General features: G+C 42.8%; 2 protein-coding genes across 4 annotated transcripts; both read left to right on the forward strand.

Moving 5' to 3' along the window:
- Positions 1 to 1061: 1061 nt before the first annotated feature.
- chaf1b (chromatin assembly factor 1, subunit B) lies at positions 1062 to 10117 on the forward strand. Of its 3 annotated transcripts, none has more exons than XM_034574819.1 (15): positions 1062 to 1148; positions 1540 to 1695; positions 1964 to 2096; positions 2206 to 2326; positions 2960 to 3063; positions 3222 to 3318; positions 3425 to 3509; positions 3812 to 3905; positions 4011 to 4080; positions 4162 to 4253; positions 4372 to 4531; positions 5573 to 6128; positions 7275 to 7283; positions 7536 to 7629; positions 9449 to 9963. In XM_034574819.1, the coding sequence occupies exons 2-15, from the start codon at positions 1570 to 1572 to the stop codon at positions 9547 to 9549; spliced, it is 1842 nt and encodes a 613-aa protein (XP_034430710.1). In that variant the 5' UTR covers positions 1062 to 1148; positions 1540 to 1569; the 3' UTR covers positions 9550 to 9963. The 3 variants fall into 3 exon arrangements, with proteins under 3 accessions (XP_034430710.1, XP_034430709.1, XP_034430712.1); XM_034574818.1 differs by having other exon boundaries at positions 1548 to 1695; XM_034574821.1 differs by lacking the exon at positions 7275 to 7283 and having other exon boundaries at positions 1548 to 1695; positions 5573 to 6127; positions 7541 to 7629; positions 9449 to 10117.
- A 1323-nt stretch (positions 10118 to 11440) lies between these two features.
- si:dkey-229b18.3 lies at positions 11441 to 19700 on the forward strand. The gene is made up of 7 exons (XM_034574282.1): positions 11441 to 12784; positions 13349 to 13422; positions 13619 to 13847; positions 14692 to 16697; positions 16934 to 17152; positions 17963 to 18104; positions 18713 to 19700. The coding sequence occupies exons 1-6, from the start codon at positions 12445 to 12447 to the stop codon at positions 18065 to 18067; spliced, it is 2973 nt and encodes a 990-aa protein (XP_034430173.1). The 5' UTR covers positions 11441 to 12444; the 3' UTR covers positions 18068 to 18104; positions 18713 to 19700.
- Positions 19701 to 21121: the final 1421 nt, after the last annotated feature.

Here is a 21121-nt window from a genome sequence, read left to right on the forward strand (position 1 = left end):
CCCTCTTGAGCGTGTTGCGATTGCTCGTCTAATATTTTGTCTCAAATGACCTTTGAGACAAAATCAAACTTACTCTCATTCTTACCCTTTACTTTCTATATTAATGCATATGTCACTATGCAAAATCCATCTGGATGGATTTTAATGTTTCCTTTAAGGGCAGAGGATGTCACACCTTGTTAAAGCCCTATCAGACAAATTGTGATTTGTGAATATGGGCTATACAAATAAAATTTGATTGATTGATTGATAATAGGCGAGCCACAAGAGAAAACTATTCTACTGTTGATAGTTCTTTCTTTAAGACAGCGATTACTACATCGATATACTAAAAGGAGAACAAAACTAATAATAAGCAATACATTTTAAAACTAGGGGCTAACAAAAAGTTAAATGCAATATATCAACATTTTAATTTAGTTTTAAACTTGTACTTTTTATTATTTACGTCAGGGATTACCAATTAATTATCAATGTACAAAGTGAGTACAAAAATATACAAAAAAGAAAAGACTGAATACTAAAAAATATATTCTAATGCTAGGGAACAATAAAGAAAAAGAAAATATTTAATATGTATAGGATTTTTTTTTTATTAATTTAGAATCATTACATAGATTTCAACAACATCAAAGTACAAAAATAAAGATTAAACATTTTAAGTAAAGGCTAACAAAAGGTAAAGTGAAATATATGAAAATTTAAATTTTGTTTTAAACTTGTACTTTTTATTATTTACGAGAGGGATTACAGCATAAATGTACATAATGAGTACAAAACTCCTAATATATAAAAAAAATTAAGATTATATTTTAATGGTAGGGGTTAACTAAAGTAAAATGTAAAATATTCATAAAATATATTTTTTATATATAATATAATATAATATATCAATTTACAAGATGAGTAAAAATAATAACTATGTATAAAAATTAAATAAAGAAAGAATAAAATAAATGTTAGAGGGGAACTAAAAGTAAAATCTATTTAATTTGAAACATTTTGGACCGAGCAGTATAATATTCAACGTCACCGCTAAGCACCCCCTCTTCCGCGTGGTCGTCCAATCAACGCCGCCCGGTCCACCGGAAGTTTTGAACGAATCGTACGCGGGAAATCAGTGAATCTTCAGCTGGACAACGGAGCAGGTAGAACAACTAAAGATTTACTCTGAGATAACTTCGGTTTAAATAATAAACACACAGCGCTCGTGTGTATTCGTAGCAAACACACACTTCAGCCAACAGCTAACGTACGTCCACATGTTATCTACCGTGCGTCACGTTAGTCACGTACCGTTCAACAGACTCAATCCCGCTAAGTTCGATGCTAACCGTGTTAGCTCCTTGTAGCATTCGTCTCCAGTGGCTGTGTAGCTAGTTTAGCTTTTTACATCAACACATTATCATCTTCTGTCCGTGACACAGCGTCTGTATCTGACAGTATGTTATAAAATAACCGACTGTTGCGGCTGCAGAGTCATTATCAGTGGATTTAAAACAGCGTGAAGCAGCAAATTGACGTGTTTTTGTGTTTTACCCCCTGAGGTCGGTGTTGGACATCAAGGAAATGAAGGTGGTAACGTGTGAGATCGCGTGGCACAACAAGGAGCCGGTTTACAGTGTGGACTTCCAGCACAGCGCCGATGGACGCGTTCGTCGACTGGCAACAGCCGGAGTGGACACCACTGTCAGAGTGAGTGGACAGAGAGAAAGAGATGAATACACCTACAGGCTTGTAAAAGAAAGACAATCACTGTAATGATCGTGTAGTGTAATAATGAACACATGCAGAAAGCTCAATTACTTGTTGGCATGAATGTCTAAAGGGATAGTTCAACAACAAAAAGAAAATTCACCCATTGTCTACTCACCACTATGCCGATGGAGGGGTGGGTGAAGTGTTTGAGTCCACAAAACACTTTTGGAGTTTCAGGGGTAATGTACTCTCTATATTGATGCAGCTGTGGCGAGTGGACACGGGCTCAGATGGGAAAGCAACGGTGGAGTTGCTGTCCAATCTGGCTCGACATACCAAGGCTGTCAACGTGGTGCGTTTCAGCCCTAACGGAGAGCTGCTTGCCTCAGGAGGAGATGGTACGTAAAGATTCTCAAGGTCACCCTTTAAAACAGACTAATGCTGGTGTTTTCAACACAGAAAGCCCATTTGCCCTTTTAATAGTCATATGGTGTTTACATTGTACAGATGCAGCAATTCTCCTGTGGAAGCTAAACGACTCTAAGGAGCCTGATCAGTTACCTGCGTTCCAGGAGGATGAAGATGCTCAGCTCAACAAGGAGAGCTGGTCTGTGGTCAAGACACTGAGGTACACAGTTTGGATCCCACCAAGTTCAAATGTCTAAATGATGAATATACTTTGTAACACTGTGCACCTTTCAGTTTTCCAGACATAATAAACATCCTCCCAGCATGATAATATTTTCAAAATGTTAAATCCTGCCCTGTAATATTGGAAGCCACTGGATCATATCACAGTTCTTCTCCCTGTGGCTGTGTCACCCACATTTTCTTACTTTAAAAAACTGACAAACGGATATGACCGACCAAGTCTAAATGGAAATGCTTACCTGCTTTTGTTTTTTACTTGCACACATTACAGCAGCAGATATAGATGTGACAGCAAAGGTTAAGAACCCACTGATTGCTAATACTAATTTAAAATTGTACTAATTATACTACTTCATATTAATCTTAGTGTGAAATGTACCTATCTAATACATCTTTCAGATTGATATCTGATTTGTTTTTGCTGCTGCCTATGGTTTGTATCATATCAGTATATATCATTTTTGAGGAATCAGGTTATTTTTATACTATTATCACAAGCTTAATTCTGACATTGGAACACATAACCTGAGATACTGAGTTGCTTAATCTAAATTTGTAGCTACACTTTAGTTTTACAAAGAGGTTCTTAATTGTTTAATGTGTATTTTAGGGGACACATAGAGGATGTGTACGACATCTCCTGGACACGGGATGGAAACTTCATGGTGTCTGGATCTGTTGACAACACTGCTATTATGTGGGACATCAACAAAGGTCTGCACGTCATCATAGAAACTGTGTGTGTGTTCTGTAATGTTTAATCTGTTAAGTACTGAAGTGAGCATGCTGCATATCTTACTGTACAGTGTGAGGCTAAAGCTTATTTTAGCTCCGTCTTTACTATGTTGGTTGCAACTGTCTTTATGCTATAGGACAGAAGCTGTGTATCTTGAACGACCATAAGAGTTACGTGCAGGGTGTGACCTGGGATCCTCTGGGACAGTATGTTGCCACTCTCAGCTGTGACAGGTATAACGCTCATTGAGTCATTATGTTTTGCTGTTACCTATAGTCACTGACCATGAGGTTTTCATTTCTTGATGCTCAAGTTGCTTGTGTTTTTTCTTCCCTTCAGGGTGATGCGTGTGTACAGCGCACACACCAAGAAGAAGGCTTTCTCTATCAGTAAAATGAGCTCTGGGCCACTTTCAGAGGGAGAGGTCAGTTTATATGTAGAATTGTTGACACTCCAATGATCACACCATGGTGCTATGGTAAAATCAGATATCCACTACTTGTAAGCCTGTAAATCCCTCAGCTGACTGTAAAATGAACACCAAACCATTCTTTCTATATTATTACATTTTCCGTGTACCTTTTTTGCGATTTTTCTCCATGAGCTCAACGCTCCATTCTCTCATATAACTCCCTAAAATCTTCAGAGACTTTCTGTTCTCCTGAAAAATTAGTGAAAGATGATTTGAACACGTTCTCAGTCCTTCACTTCTCTGCATCTCTGCAGGTAAAGCCGCACAGAATCTTCCACGACGACAGCATGAGGTCGTTCTTCCGACGTCTTTCGTTCACACCGGATGGTTCTTTTCTGATCGCCCCAGGTACGAAAGCAGAATCCTCAAAATGTGGCTTTTACCTGACTTTTATCTTGTGAAAATAATTTGTATATGTTCCTTCTTCGGTTGTCACATATTATTTAACCTCAGCTGGGTGTGTGGAGATTGGAGAAAACATCATGAATACCACCTACATCTTTTCCAGGAAGAGCCTCAAGAGGTAACTGTTCTGTGCTGGTCAGAGTCAGTGTTGTTGTATTAATGGAGGTAAATCATGTAAAAGTCTCTCTGTTTGTTTTAGGCCCATCGCCCACTTGCCATGTCCAACTAAAGCAACACTGGCTGTGCGCTGCTGCCCTGTCTACTTTGAACTGAGAACTAAGAAGGGGGAAGGCAAGGACATACGCACCATTGGTTTACACACACAACTGTTAATCAAGTCTTTGTAATTGTCTTTTCTCTTATATCTCATCTTTACCTTTTATATTTTCCCTGTTTCTGTTTCACGTAGATGGTTCTGAACAGCTTCTTCCCAACACATTCCAGTTGCCTTACCGTATGGTGTTTGCAGTGGCGTCAGAAGACTCCATCTTCTTGTATGACACCCAACAGACCCTTCCCTTCGGCCTGGTGTCTAACATCCACTACCACACACTCAGTGATCTTACATGGTAATTCATCATTTTCCTCCGTTGTCTTTTGTTGTGTTCTTCCATAGATAAACACATTCTAGAATGTTTAGATTTAAATTATTAATGGTAGACATAGAAATGTGGTGTGTGTTTAATAGACTAAATTACAATTTCTTTTCACTCCAGTCATTCCTCTGTTGCTTTTTCATTACCTAGTGTAGTGTCCGTTCTCAACCTGCCTGTGTAGAATGGGCTGTTTGCTTGAACTGTGGCGATGCTGGTTGCAGCTTCCTTTCTGAAACTGTAAAAGTGACCTGCAGTAATTGAGCTGCAGCGAGTGAAGACTGGCTGCTGGACTCAGTTTGCAGAATCCGAAAGCTGCTGCACCACTGCTGCTGCACAAAGAGCTGTTCACCTGTTTATTCAAAGTTCAGTGACACTCGACTCAGTACGCAGAACCCCGAACTGGAGCAGCAGTTGTCATTACCGGTGTTGTGTACGTGCTGTTGTCATGATCAACAACGCCATATGTGTTGATGAGTCCAAACCGCTGCTGCTACAGAGCGCTGGATGCCTGTGTATTCAAAGTTTACTAATATTGAACATATTGCTTGTGCCAATTCGCACCAAATGTGACACTGCACTTTCTTGGGCCCTTAACAACACACATGCCAAATGTGAAGCCAATTAGATAAACGGTTCTCAAGATATGTGAGCCCCATTCAGACACACAGCGTTTCCTGGAATTAGTACATAGATTAAGCTTGGTAGTTGCATAGCTACATTCACTGTGATTGGTCTTTTTCACCAACTTGAGGAATCTCTGATTTGTTGTCAGATTTGGGATGGGGGAGTGTGATTAAGACTTCTTAAACTAAATGAGGATTATTACATTATTGACAATGAAATTAGTCTTGTTTGCATTTTTTGGGAAAGTGTATTATTCCTATTTCAGATGAAATTTACACACACAGAAGCATTAAAGAGCTGGTTTACATTTCCCAGAAGTTAACATAAAAAACGAATCATCTCCTTCACGTTTCCTCCATCCAATTGATGTTTCTTTTTTATCCCCTTTAGGTCTCGGGATGGTTCCTTCCTGGCGGTGTCCTCCACAGATGGCTACTGCTCCTTCCTGTCCTTCTCTCCTGGGGAGCTTGGCACTCCACTGAAGGAGCCCCCCACATTAGAGGTCTTTGTCCCGAACACTGGTGTCGAGAAAAAGAGCAAGAAGTCGTCAGCGGGCAGGACATCGTCTCCCTTGAGCAGCGCAGCCCCGACTCCCTCTTCCCAAACCATCCATTGCAAAGATGCCCCCTCTATCACCCCACCAGAGGAGAAGAAGAGCACCCCCATTGCCAAGTCTAAACCTCAGCCGCGCAGGATCACCCTCAACACTCTGCAGGGCTGGGGGAAGCCCAGTAGTCCTAAAACCACAGCTCCTTCAGCACCTCAGACCCCGACATCTGGAAGCACAAGTGCTCCATCCGCTCCCCAACCACTCGTCGCCCCCCTCACCCCCACCAGCTCCTCCAAAACGCAATTACGTGTCGCTCCCCTCACACCCTCCACCCCAAAAGTCCTTAACGGTGCCAATACTGCTGGACCCACTACTCCGAAGGGACCCACCCCAAGGTAAATATTAGATCCTATACCGCTGAGCCTTCTTATGAACACAGGTATGCTTTGATTGTGTATGTGTTTTTTTTTTTTTACAGCTGCAACTCATAATTTTTGCATTATCAATTAATCATTTCTTGTACAATTTAGCAGGGAATTTGGTAGTTACCATCTGTATAATTGAACCCCATTGCAAAAGCTCGGCTCGAATCTTTAATTCACTGATATACACTGGAGCCAAATTATGTAGAAACTAGACTGGCATTCAGTGGTGCTCATATCTCTGCCAAGGCCCAACAGTTCCCTTAAATCCAGTCAAGCTACCGCAAATTACACACTCATAGATATCAGTCCTTTTAAACATTTTTTTTCAAGATCCATTCATTGTTCTCTGAAAAATCTAACTAAATGTTGAGAAATGTTCACCAGTACCAACCCCCTAAATATGTATTTCATCATGATTCACAAAAATCTTTGAGAAATCACAGAAAATGTTGAAAAACGCCTTGTTTCACAATGAAAAATTGGGAAAGAAAGTTCCTGGATCCACACCAAAACTTCCCATCCTTCCACCAAGTGTCGTGGAAATCCATTCAGTCAAAACATAACCTCTTGGGCGTAGCTAATAAGGATTTTAGACTTTAGTCATATTAGTAAGCCCATATAGTAAAGGCAAACACCATGGTGATTTGGGTACGCTGTAAGGTTTAGGTCTGCTGCACGATAAATTATATTTATAAGGGTATATATGACACAAAGAAAGCAGATTCTGCCTCATACATGTGTATGTATGGCATTTTATGGAAATGCTTGAACTTCCCGAATGTGATTTACCTGCAGTCAGACTGAGGGAGTAACTACACAAGACCTCATCCATCCACCTCCCTGCCCCCTAATGATTTAAGATCCTAAGGTGATTATCTCTAAAGATGCTGTTTACAGAGGTGACTACTCAGAGCAAGAAAGCTCTGTGCTCTTTAAAGTGATTAAAATATCATATGGGGTATTATGCATCCTATATATTTTATAGTCTTTAAAATATTCAGTGAAAACAGTAGTAGAGTTATAGGTTGCAGCAATGGGCTGGTGATGTTTTTGTTGGTTTGCATGTGCCCGGTACTGGCAGTGAGAACAAAGCCCTGTCTGGTATGAGGGATTCGTTGGACCCCCCACTGACAATAAAATAATAATCACTCGGCCAGACCGCTCGTGGAACAATGGCAGATCTGCACATGCGTTTGTATTTGCTTTGTATCTCTAACTTGGAACGTTGGCTGTGACTACGCCTGACTATTTTTACTACTAGGCAAAGAAGAAGAAAGACGCAGGGGGGGTTAATGCAGTGGAAGAGTGGGAGGAGGGCGTTTTATTTGAATGTTTTTTGCTTGGAGTGTCTTTACCGTCTGTGCTTTTTCTGTATGTTTTCAGGAGAGTATCTTTGACTCCCATCGCATCCCGGTCTCCAGCTGTCAGTTCCCTCTTCAGAACTCCCTCCTCCACTGAGAAGGCCAAACATGGTTAGTGAGGGCAACGTCTGTGTTGTCCTTTTATTCACAGATATCACAAGAGAAGTTTGATGATTTAAAAGCACACATGTTGCAGATGGAAAAATTCTCCATCCTCATTGACAGTCTCAATCACACAGTCTGCTAACTATTAGGATTAATGATGCACCATTTCAACTTTATCCCTCCCGATATTGATTTAGTTTGGGTACCTGACAATACAGAGTACCACACAGATACCAGTGCTGGGTTTTCCCGAATTAAAAAACTGCATAGAGCAATGCATGGAACTCATTAGGTTATTGTTATGTGAGGTAACATGAGGCCAGGGTTTGCTGTGGCATATGTCATAACTGATGGCCGACACTATCAAAAAATAGTTTTAATGACAAACTGAACTGTATTGCCATTGTCATGGCATATCTCAATCAATTTAATCGGGACATAATTGATCAAATACTTGTGATCAGTGTGCATTCTCACAACTGCTGTGCTTTGATATGAGTATTTCAAGGTATCCAATCCTTGACATCTGCTGTGCATGGACTCTCTTAAGCTTAGCAGAAAAGCGAGAGCTAAAAATAATATAAACTAGAAGGGTTCTCAGAGAGCGGATACCTTTGCCAAGAGTAACAGCCTATCTCATCATGTTAACCAAAGTGAAAAAATGTCCTGGACAGGCCTGTTTCCCCAGGCTTTTTGCCTTTGTTGACAGGATAGTAAGCTTGACGCGGGGAGAGGGAATGGGGGAAGACACGCAGCAAAGAGCTGGGTTGGAACTGAACCGGTGGCCGCTGCAGAAGGTTTTAAGCCTCCGTATGCTCCCAAAAATTGACTGGGTTCATTTGGTCCTGTCCCCACCCTCCAAAAAAGTTCCATGGAAATTGATTCACTAGTTTGAGTATTCTAACTGGCAAGCAAATGCCAGAGGTAACAATATTACCATTTACATTTGAGGTCTTTCTTTTTGCCATCATTTTTATTGGCTATAATAAACTTCTACTCATCATAGTAACTGCTGGGATCTGGGAACACAGCAATATCGCAAACAATGCTATTTGATAGAGCTAGAAGCACAAACAGGGAGTCAGGTTTGTAAGCAAACCTGTGTAACTCCTCATGGGTTGGTTAAGTATGACAATAAACCTGAACATATAATAGCTTTTGTTTTCTGTTTTAAATACGTTTGTTTTTCAAGTGGATTTGTTTGAAGCCTGTATAATCGTATGACGGCTTATGTTAATTACCCAGTCAGTACTATGAATGATCAAGACTGGAATGGCATCTCACTGGAGTCCATGCCTTTGCCATGGCCTAGGAGTTCCCTCAAATTCAATCAAGCCACACCAAAGTGCACACACACATAGATAACACTTCCCGATTATTTAATCAACATCCATCAATTATTCTCTGAGAAATGAGTGAAAAGGCCAAGAACACCCAACTTTGCAATGTTAGAGAAAGTGTAAAATAATTTTGGGATCCACCACTTTGTCCGTATCAATGCAAAAATGTAATGGGTAATTTCTTGGCCCATGTCCCATCCTTTCTCCGAGTTTTGTGGAAAATCCATTCAGACAAATCCTGCTGACGAACAGGAGTGAAAACACCTCCATGGCAGATGTAGTAAAACCTAATAATTGTAATAAGTAAACATAATTATAATAATAATAAATGAATACTGTAAATTTAATGGAAGAAACAACTTAACATGAAAAAATGAGTAATACCACAGTGCCCTATCTTGAACATTTTCCTCAAGTGTATTTCACGCTGCATATTGACTTGTTGAACCCTTAAGTCACTGATGTCTTCACTTGTCTTTCTCCAGAACGTCCGTCTCCCCCCACTGATCCAGTGTGCCAGCCTCCAGAGTCCAAACGACCCAAGACCAGTGACCCCCCTACAAAGTCCAGTGTCGGCCAGGCTTAGAGTTTAACTGGGAACCGTCTGGTGCTGTATCAGAGAACAGTTCATCAAGCAGTGTTAAAGACCACCACTGAGGCTCCCCACAGATCTAATCCCATCGTGCTGCAGCACTGTGTTTGGGTTTCGATCTGTCTCTACTTGATCTAATGAGACAAAGCTTTAACCTCAGATAATGAACTCTGTTTTAATACAAACTGCGTTGCAGTAGGTATCCTTGAGTTAATTGTTTTAGTCGTGTGTGTTCTGTATGATACTGTAAACCATTAATGAGGCAACTGTTTTATATTTGATTTGTTTGACATTTAGATGCTGTTGTAAAAAAGAAATTTGTGAATGTAATTGTGAAACTTAAAAAACTGCACTCCAAACCCGAAGAAGGAAAGAAAATATGCGCTTCAGGGTTTAGTGCTTGTGTTTAATGTGGGTTAGGGGGGGTTAGCCCTAACCCTAACCCTGAGTCTGAATTATATAAAGATTGATTGAACGAACAGTTTACGTGAAAAGCTGAACATTTTCAAGCATTTAAGAGTCATTTTCTATTCTGTCTAATAAAGGACGTTTCATATACATTACATGGGAATGTGGTTTTTGTTGAATGATCATTTCTATTTGGAGAACAATCATTTATATATCATTTCATTTAAATATAAAAACTCTTATTTGGACTCCGAAGCCAACTTTACAGTTACAGTGAGCTGCTATAGAACATTTTTAACAGTAAACCAAAGAGATTGCTCTGTACTACTGTGTAGCATCAACGTCTACACCTCATCTCTATCTGCAACCATCCAGAGTATTCAGTGAATAAAGTTACGTTTTTGACTCAATGCATTTCCCAGTTTCTTAATCTTGTATAGATTGCACATTTTTATAATTGCTATTTGTATAATTTTGAGAAAATTGCAGCTGCTTTGTTAGATAATGACCATGGACAATGATGACATTTTAGTATTCAGACTCAGGCTCCAGATAATATACAACATAACATAGATTAAAATGCATACAGAAGCCCAAAAGAGAAAACAAAATATTTATAAAGATATAAATATTCAAGTATAACATAGAGACGAATGCCTCCTCAGTTGGGATCGGTAGCGTGTAGTGCTAAAACACTATCAATAATTATCACAATATAATTCTTGTCAATAGCAACATATCAAAGGTTCAATATATGTTGATATAATGCGTATGCATTGTGTAAGCAGAGAGAGGAGGTATAACACATAACTGAGGTACTACAGATTTATAAAATGTTTTATTGTTCAAGTTTTTTTATGGACAAGTCTCAGTCAACAAAGAAGAATTTAAATCCACAACAGACAAATTGTCTTTCAACTAATAATAATGTGACATTTACCATAATTATCGATATCGGCCAATATATATGCATTTCTTTTATCCCGACAGAATTTTTAGGCATTGAAACACACCTCAACATGGAACATGAAAATACAATATGGTAATAGCTTTCTTCTATAATATTAAATCTATATTATCATGTAAAAATATTAAATATTTAATCGACCGTATATTGTGTCAAGAGTTTTGAGAAATTGTGGCTATTTTGTGAAATGTGAACCAAAGCCAATAATTGCATTGCAATATTACTGTGCGACATTGAGACAAACAAGACTTTAAAATGTGAAGTTATTTTATTCTCACTCGTTCTGGCTAAATATCGTCTTCATTGCATGTGATGAAAACGGTACATTTTTTGCGTAAAGTGCGTCGTGAATGTGAAACATGTCGGCTGGGTGGATTCAACTTCCACTAGTACACAGGCATCGTGAGCGAGCAACCTACCATGACTGCGAGGGAGACGAGAACTACACGAGTGACAGCGCCCTCCGCCAATCACACGGCGTCTGGCCGAAGGTCTTTTAATGCTTCGACCAATGGCTTCAGTGTGGAGGCGGGGAGGAGCTGGCTCGGTTAGGCTGCGGATCAGCAACAAACAGAAGGTTACGAGTTTGAAAAATCCGACTGTTCGATTCCCGGAGGAGCTTTGCGGTGGCGGGGAGGCTGCGAACTATGTTGGGCCTGTAACCGCAGCTCGTTGGGCCGCTTCTGAAAGCGCTCCGCCGGCGATTGGCAACATTTTTCGCGGAGGGGCTGCGCCGCGGGGACAAGCTCGCGTTTAGCTCGTTCGGAGCGGCGATGCTGAGCCGATAGCTGCGTCATCATGTTGCTTCCGACTCGAGTTGGCGAGAAGAGATCTCAAGTTAACGCCGGAGGTGAGGCTGCCCGCCGACACCCAGCACCGGAGGCCACCCCCGGCCCCTGAAGCGGACGGGAGGCGGGCTGCGGGCGCGGGGTCGGCGGCGAAAGCCCCGTGAGAGTGCGCGGTGAAACCGGTGACTTTACATCACTTGGCGCGTTGCTCCGCTGCCTGAATTTCTCATCCACACTCGGATGGACGGGTTTAAAATGTCTGTTGACTGTGAGGAAACATTTGAATTAGCAAATATTTGACCGGATTGAGACCAAACACTAAGTTGTTGTAAATGTTTGCATGGTGAGAAGTGATGATTGACAGCAGGACCCTCCAGTGAAATGCTGCTGACCCCCCATCTGATGGGGATTTTCACCTGAAAGGAAATCCACTCTGTTTAGTTGTTAATGAGACACGTTTGAATTAAGCTAGCCGCCGGAGTCCGACTGCTAGCCGGGTGTAGAGGAGGGTGTGCTGGGGCTCATTGTTCGGGCCGGGGTCTGTTGTCTGCTGTCACCGCATCCACGTGGACTTTGTCCGGGCACGGTGGGCAAAGTTTGGCACCGGCGTGACGCGCACCAGGGGGCGACCCGGGCCGAGCCAAAGGAGGAAGCTTGTTTTTACAGAAGAACAAGAGGGAGTGAGGGTTTCCTCACAGCGTTTGATTTGTAGCAATATTTGTAAAAATGGCCGGCGATTGCACCAACACCCAGTACGCGAACTCTGGGGCGTTCGACCCGTCCAAACCGTGGGCGGATGGGGACTCGGTGCGCACCGGGGACGTGGAGGCAGCCGGGGTCTCTCCAGGGCGCGGACCCCGCGCACGCCGGTCGCCCAACTTCGAGCTGATCGACGGGCTGTTGTACCGCAAGAAGCTGGAGAAGGGCTTCATCAACTACCGGGAGGTTCTGGATGAGGACCGGAGACACGAGGCCGTCTCCACCTTTCACCGGCGGCGGCCTGGTCAGCGCCACTTCTCCCAGGAGGAGACCTACAAATGTGTGGCTGAGAACTACTGGTGGGAAGGTATGAACATCCGACTTCTATTGACTGTGTGTGGGTCTCTACTCTGTAACACACCTGCAGATTTCTCGCTGGCAGAGGTGGATCCAGGGCTTTTCCTACACCAGGGGCCACAGTTTACACTTGAGGTTCACATTTAAGTCATGTGATTGTTTACTCTATAGCTTTGAGCAAAGCCACACATCATTGGATATATTTATTGTGAGTAATTTGTTTGAAAAACTACTAAGGACAGTAGTAGATTTCAGCTGTGGCCAGTGCCCCCTGAATCTGCCCCTGTTTACTGGTTATCTTCTATCTAAAGTTTATTCATTTCTGTTTGTTAGGAAGCAGTGGCACATTAGAAACCGCTACACACCACTGATTGAATCAATCAGACATCAAGTAACGTACTCAGACAAAGCCCCCACTTTTGTTATTTGTGAGACATTAAATTTCTGTGTCTTTCATCAAGATCTAAAGCCAATTCTACAACTGCACGCGTCTTTTGAAATCCCTACTACCTCCTGTCTTTCTTTCTTTTTTTTGCTTTATGTCTCATCTTCAAATAACTGTTTTCCTTCACAGGGATGTACTTCCAGATCAGGGACTTTGTCCTAGGCTGTCCAGAGTGCCAGAGTCACCACACAAAGAAAACAGAGGTAATCAGGGCATGTCGGAGGAACAAAGGCTGTTCTGACAAGTTGAAGTACAAGTTTGAAGTCAGAGCCTAACGTTTCTGCATTTCACACATTTTAGATTCCCACTTTCTCACCTTCGTTCTCACTTAATCTCGCTGTGCTTTGTCCCTTATTATATTCCTATAATGATGGAACTGTTTCTTTGTGCTCCTGTCAGGGGCCAGGTGGCAGAGGATGTGTCACAAAGACGATGGAGTCCCACAGCGACGACATGCTAAGCAAGTTGAGGAGTCAGCGGGAGGCGGGGCTGTTCTGTGACATCACCCTGCGGACCAACGGCCGATCCTACTCGGCCCACAGAGCCGTTCTGGCGGCGGTCAGCGATCACTTCCAGGAAATCTTCACAGAGATGGACTCGAGCATCAAAGCAGACATAGATCTCACTGGTAAGAGCAGATACCTGCAGGCTAACACTGAGCTGTGTTCAGTTTGGGGGGGCTTGACCTCGATATTATGGTCAGACTGAACCTGCACCTTGTCTAAGAGGAGTCAACTAACTTCTAATTAGATATTTCCAACCCAAAAACCCCAAACTGATCATCTAACTACCACCAACGACTAAACCTGGAGAAGGTAAATGGTGCTAGTGTTGAAGTTGTGATATTTTACCACATATATTCATCAACCCCTCCCTCCTACACATCGGTCCCATAGCTGTTTTCAGACATGAACTCTGCACAATGTGCGGACAATGGGGTCCAGATTATGTCCAAAGTTTACCTTTAACGTATGGGTAATGCAGCAAGAGATTCTCACAACAACAGAAAAATCTTTGGAGTGTTCAGATGAGGGGTGACGTAGGAGGCACGACATAGAATATGAGTCCAGCACATGGGCCTTTGTAACCAAAAGCTCATGGGTTTCATTCCAGTTTTCTCATTCCAGTATTCCACTCTCTCCAAATTGAGATATTTGTATTCTTTAAAATGTTTTCAGTTTCATGTCAGACACGTCACATGTTAGAAACGTCACCGCGCCCACTCGCTCGCAATTTCAGGAGCTTATTACGAGTTCAGTGCATGTATTGCTGTGCCTTAAGTCAGAAGCAGAAGTGTCCCTGATTAAAGCCATAGTCATATTGTATCAGTCTCCACCGTCATGTTTACGCTTTGCTATCACTTCTCCTGCTATCTTTCGGATCCTCCGTACATGGAGCATTGTTTTTTTTTCTCCCTCAATGATTACTCATGGTTCAGTATATCTTAATAAAGGCTCCTTCCCCCCCCCCAGGTTTCAGTGAGGACAGCCTTCTATCGCTGCTGGATTTCTCCTACTCCTCCACCCTTTGTGTTCGCCAGGAGGACCTGCCTGAAGTCATCGCCATGGCTCGCCATCTGGGCATGTGGCTTGCAGTGGAAGCCTGTTCTGCCCTCATGAAGGAGCAGGAACAGCAGCTTCGTCCTGGCAAAGGCCTAAACTCGGCCTATGCTGGTGCTTGCCATGAGCGCCATCACCAGCAGAGGGAAGGAAAGAGGAGAAAAGTTTTGGGACTAGAGGACAACATTAACAATGGTTTCAGTCTGATTTTGGATGTTTCAGATGAGTCTTTAGAAGAGAGTCCCAGGCGCAATTTGCGCAGAATGGCAAGACCCCAAGGTCTTAACGGCCTCCCTCTGAGTCCCTCGCACAGGATGAAGCTCTTGGACTTTAAATCTCCCTCGTTAAAGAAAGCTACTATACCTCGACACGCCATCACCAACCATCAGTCACAGAACTACTCACCAACACCAAATACCCGTCTTCTCCGCTCCTCTCCAGGGGCTGCCAAGGAGGTCCGGAGGCTGCTGCCCATGCCAGAGAGCCCGCGACGTAACCGAAAATCTCACTCCATCACTCGGCTCTCGTGCACATCCAGATCAAGGCCCAGCGTACGATGCAGCCCTGTGAGAGTGAAGCAGGAAGTAGAGGAGGTGGGGGAGGATGAGATGGATTATGCAAGAGCACAAGAGAAGTACAAGTTGATGAATGTTTTGGGGCTACAGAGGACCGCGCTCCTTCCCAGACCAGAGGATCTCATTGGCTGGAGACAAAAGAAACGACTGAGGAAACTGAAGGCCAACAACTATTCCCTGACTAAGCGGAGGAAACCCCGCTCTGTCTCCCCAGTGTTAACGTATGGGAACGTGACGCTGTCACTTCCCCTCTGTAACCCTGTTAACACTCGTGTCCTCAGCAAATCAGCGAAGGCAAAGCCTGTGGGTCCAGTCAGAGTGGAGCAGCTTACAGCAAGGAGGCCAAAGACCGTCCTGCAGCACGTCCCTCCAAGCGACAGGAGCACAAGAAGTAAAGGTGTGTTACCAGACATGTTCCAGCCAGCATCCAGGCCTTCCTTCGGGGGAAGAGAACTCAGACGGTCAGTGAGGGAGGGCAATGGTGTCCGCTTTTCTGCCCAGCAGCCTGTGCGACGTAACACCAACAAATCTTTCTTTAAAAATGCAGTCAGGATCAAATCAGAACCGGCTGAATATTCTATCTCAGGTTTCTCTCTCCCATCAAACAGTCATTGCGGCCTCACAACTCACACACCCCCGTCTTCACAGAGGCCGCAGGCCAGAAATAAGATCACTGTAGAGGCGGTCAGATCCCTGCGTTATAACAGAAGCCGACCAGCAACAAAGCCCAAGCTCAAGCAGGGCTCCACTAAAGAGGTTGAGAAAACCAAGTGTAAGCCCAGGGAGGAGGGGAGGAAAGTGGGGAGCCAGGGGCTGAGGGGGGTCATGGACACGAGACCGAGAGGGAAGAATGATGAACCTGTTGGGCTCCAGTTATCAGAGAATGGACCTCCACCGTCCATTTACAGCCACCCTCTGTACAAAGTCATTAAAGAGGAGCCAGCAGACCCAGTGCCAATTGTTGGACCTTTCCCCGACCCTCCCTCACCAGACCTGGGCAAACGCCAGAGCAAGCCCCCCATCAAATTACTGGACTCAGGCTTTCTGTTCAGCTTCTGTCGGTCAACAGGGGGCCCTATTGCAGGACTGAAGAAAGAGGAGGAGAGTGTGGATATCTGCTTAACGCGCTCCGTGTCACAAGTTGGGGATACATTTGGAGCAGAAGAGCCCCCCCATAGGACGCTGAGGGCCAGAGGGCCACCCAGCCTGCCTGTGGTGAAGAGGGAGAGGGAGGAGAGGAGAGTAAGCCAAAGCAGGGTTCAGAGACCCAGGAGAAACTCCCGGAGCAACCCTCTTCCTCTGGCCAAACCTGCCGGGTCCAAGGTGACGCGGGCCATGTCAAAGGTAGATGCATGTGGATGACTGTGATTTATTTTTTCTTGACATTAAGCCATCAAGGGATAAGCAATAGAAAAACAACACTATAGAAAATTACAAAATCTGCACAGGTATCACCCCTGTTGTTTGGTGTAAGCGATTTGCGCGCACAGAATCTATAAATTCAGTTCATTATTTGTATTTAGAAGAATTGCATCAACTCATCCTTTTATCTTCTTTTCCTTCCTTTGTCTTCTCTCCAGCAACAAGGTAAACAACTTGCTGTGAGCAGCAAAAACTGTGTTTTGCTGGATGCTGTACGACGGGCACGGCTAAAACAGCTGCGAGGGCCTCGAAGTCAAGCCCCTAAAGTCCCAAAGGCGGCCCACACCTGTCCGCAGTGCCCGGCCTCCTACAAGGACTGCGATGCCCTGATTATGCATCGCCTCAGGCACATCGAGGGCAAGCACTGGCCCTGTCCGGTAAGCACTGGCTCTCCTGAACAACTGAGAAACACACAACCTCAGAGTTGAGACTATGGAGAGAAAACGCAGAAGGCATGGAACTTGTAATTCTCGTTTAACAATTTTTTTTATTCTCTGTAAAAACAAAAGCTCAAAGACGGTTGCGTATGCTGCTTCATTAGTGCAACATGAAGCCATGTGGGGAAATCAAATTCCTGTGGCTGATGATGGGTCTTGCTGCCAAATACTTATTTTCTCTCGTGGTCACAAAGAGCTCATGAAGAATTAACTGAATACGAACACTTTTAGTCAAAACTAACTAGACCCTGAGTATCAGACTAACATTGCACACAAAAATAAACATTATTATATAGAGGGAGGGAAGTTACTGTGTGGTCGATAAGTTTTTAATTTTAGTCACTTTTTATCTCAAAACTGCAGAAATCCACATATGCCTATAAACATGCATATATTAGACATTTGAAATTATTCTTAAGATGTAGTTCATAAGCACTTATGATAAATGTTTTTGACACTTGACTTTTTACTGTGAAACCTTTTGGTGCAAAATGTAAAAAATAAAGATTCATCTTTTATTCATTGTTTATTCTGTAAAATGTTATAATTAGCCAACCGATAAATCAAATCAAGCTCTTGGAGTCATTCGTGGGTCAATCGGTGCTGACTCAGCACACGTCAAATCTTCTGCTCTTGACCCCGGCATCACAATTGTATCATCAATGTCGATTAAAGTTTCTATCTTGTCGTTCTCTGGTCATTTCCATGATGCTAACTCTGTTTCTTTTTAACCCACTCTCTGCTCTGTAGCTCTGCAGTAAGACGTTCTTTCGACTAAGGAATGTACGGAACCACATACGCACCCATGACCCCAAGTTGTACAAATGCAGGAGCTGCATCATCGCTGGTTCCTGAGGCAGTTGGAGGGTCCGCTCAGGCAGCGAAAACTGAGGTATATGAAAGTCTGACGCCTGAGCAACACCTAACTGAAGAGCGAATCTGCTTAATGCTTAGGCTGCTTTCAGGCATGCACCGAAGTCGGAACGTTTTCCTGAAGTGTTCTGGAGGGGCTGTATACAAAAAAAGAGGAGCCACAAACGGAATACACAGACAAGGTGTCATTTTAGAAAGATGTCGAGATTCAAGAGCTTTTGGCGATAAGGTCTGACTCAGCTGTCAATGTGCTGTAAATACCAGTCTGTGCTTTCTGCAGCAGAACATGTAAGTCTTGTCCTGCCTCCCTCATGCTCCACCCAGTCACCACCTCTCTTGTGAATGTTCCAGACATTTTCCTGTTGTTGTGAACACGTCTGACAATCTCCTGCTGCGTTCTTCACATGTGAAAGGCAAAGGCGTCCGTGTCTGAAAACGGCTTTAGTTTGCCGTTATCCCGAAGGTCTGAAACGAGGAGATGAGTAGGTATTTGACTTTCCCTCTAAACGTCCTGCAGGAGGAGCTGTCGATACTCGACGGTCCAATGTGATCACGTGCACTCAATATCTGCATTGATTTCCTTTATTTCGCCCGGTCTGCTTCTTAACGCTAATGTTTATTTTGCAGGATGAAGGCCGTCAGCGTCTGACACCAGAGAACCCGAGTGAAACCAGAGGCACATGATCGATCAGCGGCTTGTACATACTGCATCCGTCACACACACGAGCACAACTCCTCTGTGCGAAGGCGTGGTCATTCTGATTCTAATCATCGCCGTTGTCACCGATTGCTAATATTATTTAAATAACCAAACCAAGGTTGCCGTTCCTGTTTTGCATTTCCATACAAGAGGTTAAACTTGAACATTACACTCAGGGGGGGGGGGGCGGGGGGAATGCGATGCCACGGTATAAAGTAATTATAACATCACGGTTGTGTATAAAATGAAATGTAAAGTGATTGTTATAACTATTACTGCTACTCATTGTTATTATTTTTCTATGTATAGATGAATTTTGAGTGCACTTATAAGATAGCTTATGTTGTAAACCTAAGAAGTGGTGATGAAACTGAAGGTTTGGCAGGAATACTTGAAGTGTGGCAAACCGTTGGAGTACTTGAAGTCGGAGGGGATCATGGGAGTGAGACGGTCCTGTGGGGGGTTTTCGGTGGGTCTCTGTCCGTGCGCTAACTTTGAAACGATACCACTTGTCTCTCCCTCCTTTTGTATCTGCTGGTCTCACACAAGTCCACGAGTCGCGGGATGTGACCCGGGGGCCGGCGTGCTGACATCATTGCATGTGCATTTTTGGGTGGTTCCTCGTCCACTGTCTTTTTCTAAGGCTGCCAATTTTCAAAAGGGAAAAACGCGTCTTGTTTGTAATGTGAATTTTTGAATCGTAATCAACACAAACGGTGTCATTACTGGTTTTATTGATCTTTTCTGCCACTTCGATCCAAGACACCCTTGTTCTACTTCAAACCTCCACCTCCCCTTCTACTGAGTAAATGCAATGTGTGCACATAAAGAGATGTTTCTTCAAAAATTGATTTTAGAAATAAATGAGCTGTCTCTTGCTATCTGCTAAAAGATTGAATAAATTTTTGCCTTTTATATCGTGTTATTTGTGATTGAATTACACTTGTTTGACTTGAGCTGGGGAACCGAAAAAAACAAAGCATTGTGTAGCCTTTATGTGCCTATACTTGTTTTCATGAGGTAAACTACAGTGTGTGTATATACAATTTATAAAGTTGGGTAAAAAAAGATGTGGCAAAATCAGAGAAAGACTCATCCTAAAGTTAAGCATGGTTAAAATTGTTTTTCACCATTAACATCTTATAGGTCAAATAAAGAAAATATGTAAATGCTGCCCACACAGGACATATTTATCTGGAGTAGAGCTGCAACAGTTATTTACATTACTGATTAATCTGCTGATTCTTGTCTAAGTTAATCAATTCGTTTTATTTCTGTCTATTTCAGTTTTCCAAAACTCAAGGTGACATCCTCAAGTATCTGGTTTTGTTTGATCCACAGCTCAAAACCACAAGATATTCAGTTTAAAAACAAAGGAAAGCAGAAAATTCTCACACGTTCACCTCCTGCATGACATGTAATGAAATTATTTAATGAAGCTTCTGTTTGAAGCATTCGTTTATCGTCCATCTTTTTCAGCTCTAATGCAGAGAGAAGATTTCCATGCAGAATATTATGTTTCCGTCAGAGAGTATAGCAGGGATGAAGGGTGAGACTGGGCTATATGACGCCTCTGGAGTCGGGGCCGCACTGTGTTTATCCAGGCAGGAGGAAGATGAGGGCTCTGTCTGGAGATGTCGTGACCTGAGAGGAATGAGGAAGAGCTTTGCTCATGAATCACATTTGTGCATCCTTCCTGACTGACTCATCTGCAGCCAAATATGCAGAACGTTGTGTTGTAACATGGTCTGCAGTAAGAAATAATTGACAGTCAGGTTCTGCTGATTTGAGATGAAACCCTTGATGATCTGTTTGTTTTTATTGAATCTATTTAAGTAGGCAGACTCGTTTAGATTTTCAATCTTTTTTCAAGGCAGACCTGAGAACAGGAGGCATTCACAATCGTCAAATAAATACAACACAACAAAGAGTTAATAAATAAAAGCAACACAGCGTAATATGGATATAATTCATGGAACTGATATTTATGTGTGTGTGACGTTTGATTTTATGGGGACTGTTGGGCCATCTTGAAGGTCTGCGTTGTACTGATGGTTGATAAAATAAGAAATAATCCTTTACTGATCTCAATGGAATTCAGATTTTACAGCAGTACAGGAAAAATACAGGAAATAAATATATAAAATAAAACCAAATCAGAGTAATCTGACACAAAACACAATTACTCAAACATTAAGGCAGTCACTACATTCTCTGCCCAGATGCTTGTCAACCTAAGATATATAATATATGTAATAAATGTATTATGAGACCAGCTCAGTACAAAATATGTTTTACTACTAATACTCCTACTTATAATACTAATGATAACAATG

This window comes from Hippoglossus hippoglossus, chromosome 21, assembly GCF_009819705.1.
Source record: "Hippoglossus hippoglossus isolate fHipHip1 chromosome 21, fHipHip1.pri, whole genome shotgun sequence".
In the NCBI taxonomy this organism is placed as follows: domain Eukaryota; kingdom Metazoa; phylum Chordata; class Actinopteri; order Pleuronectiformes; family Pleuronectidae; genus Hippoglossus; species Hippoglossus hippoglossus.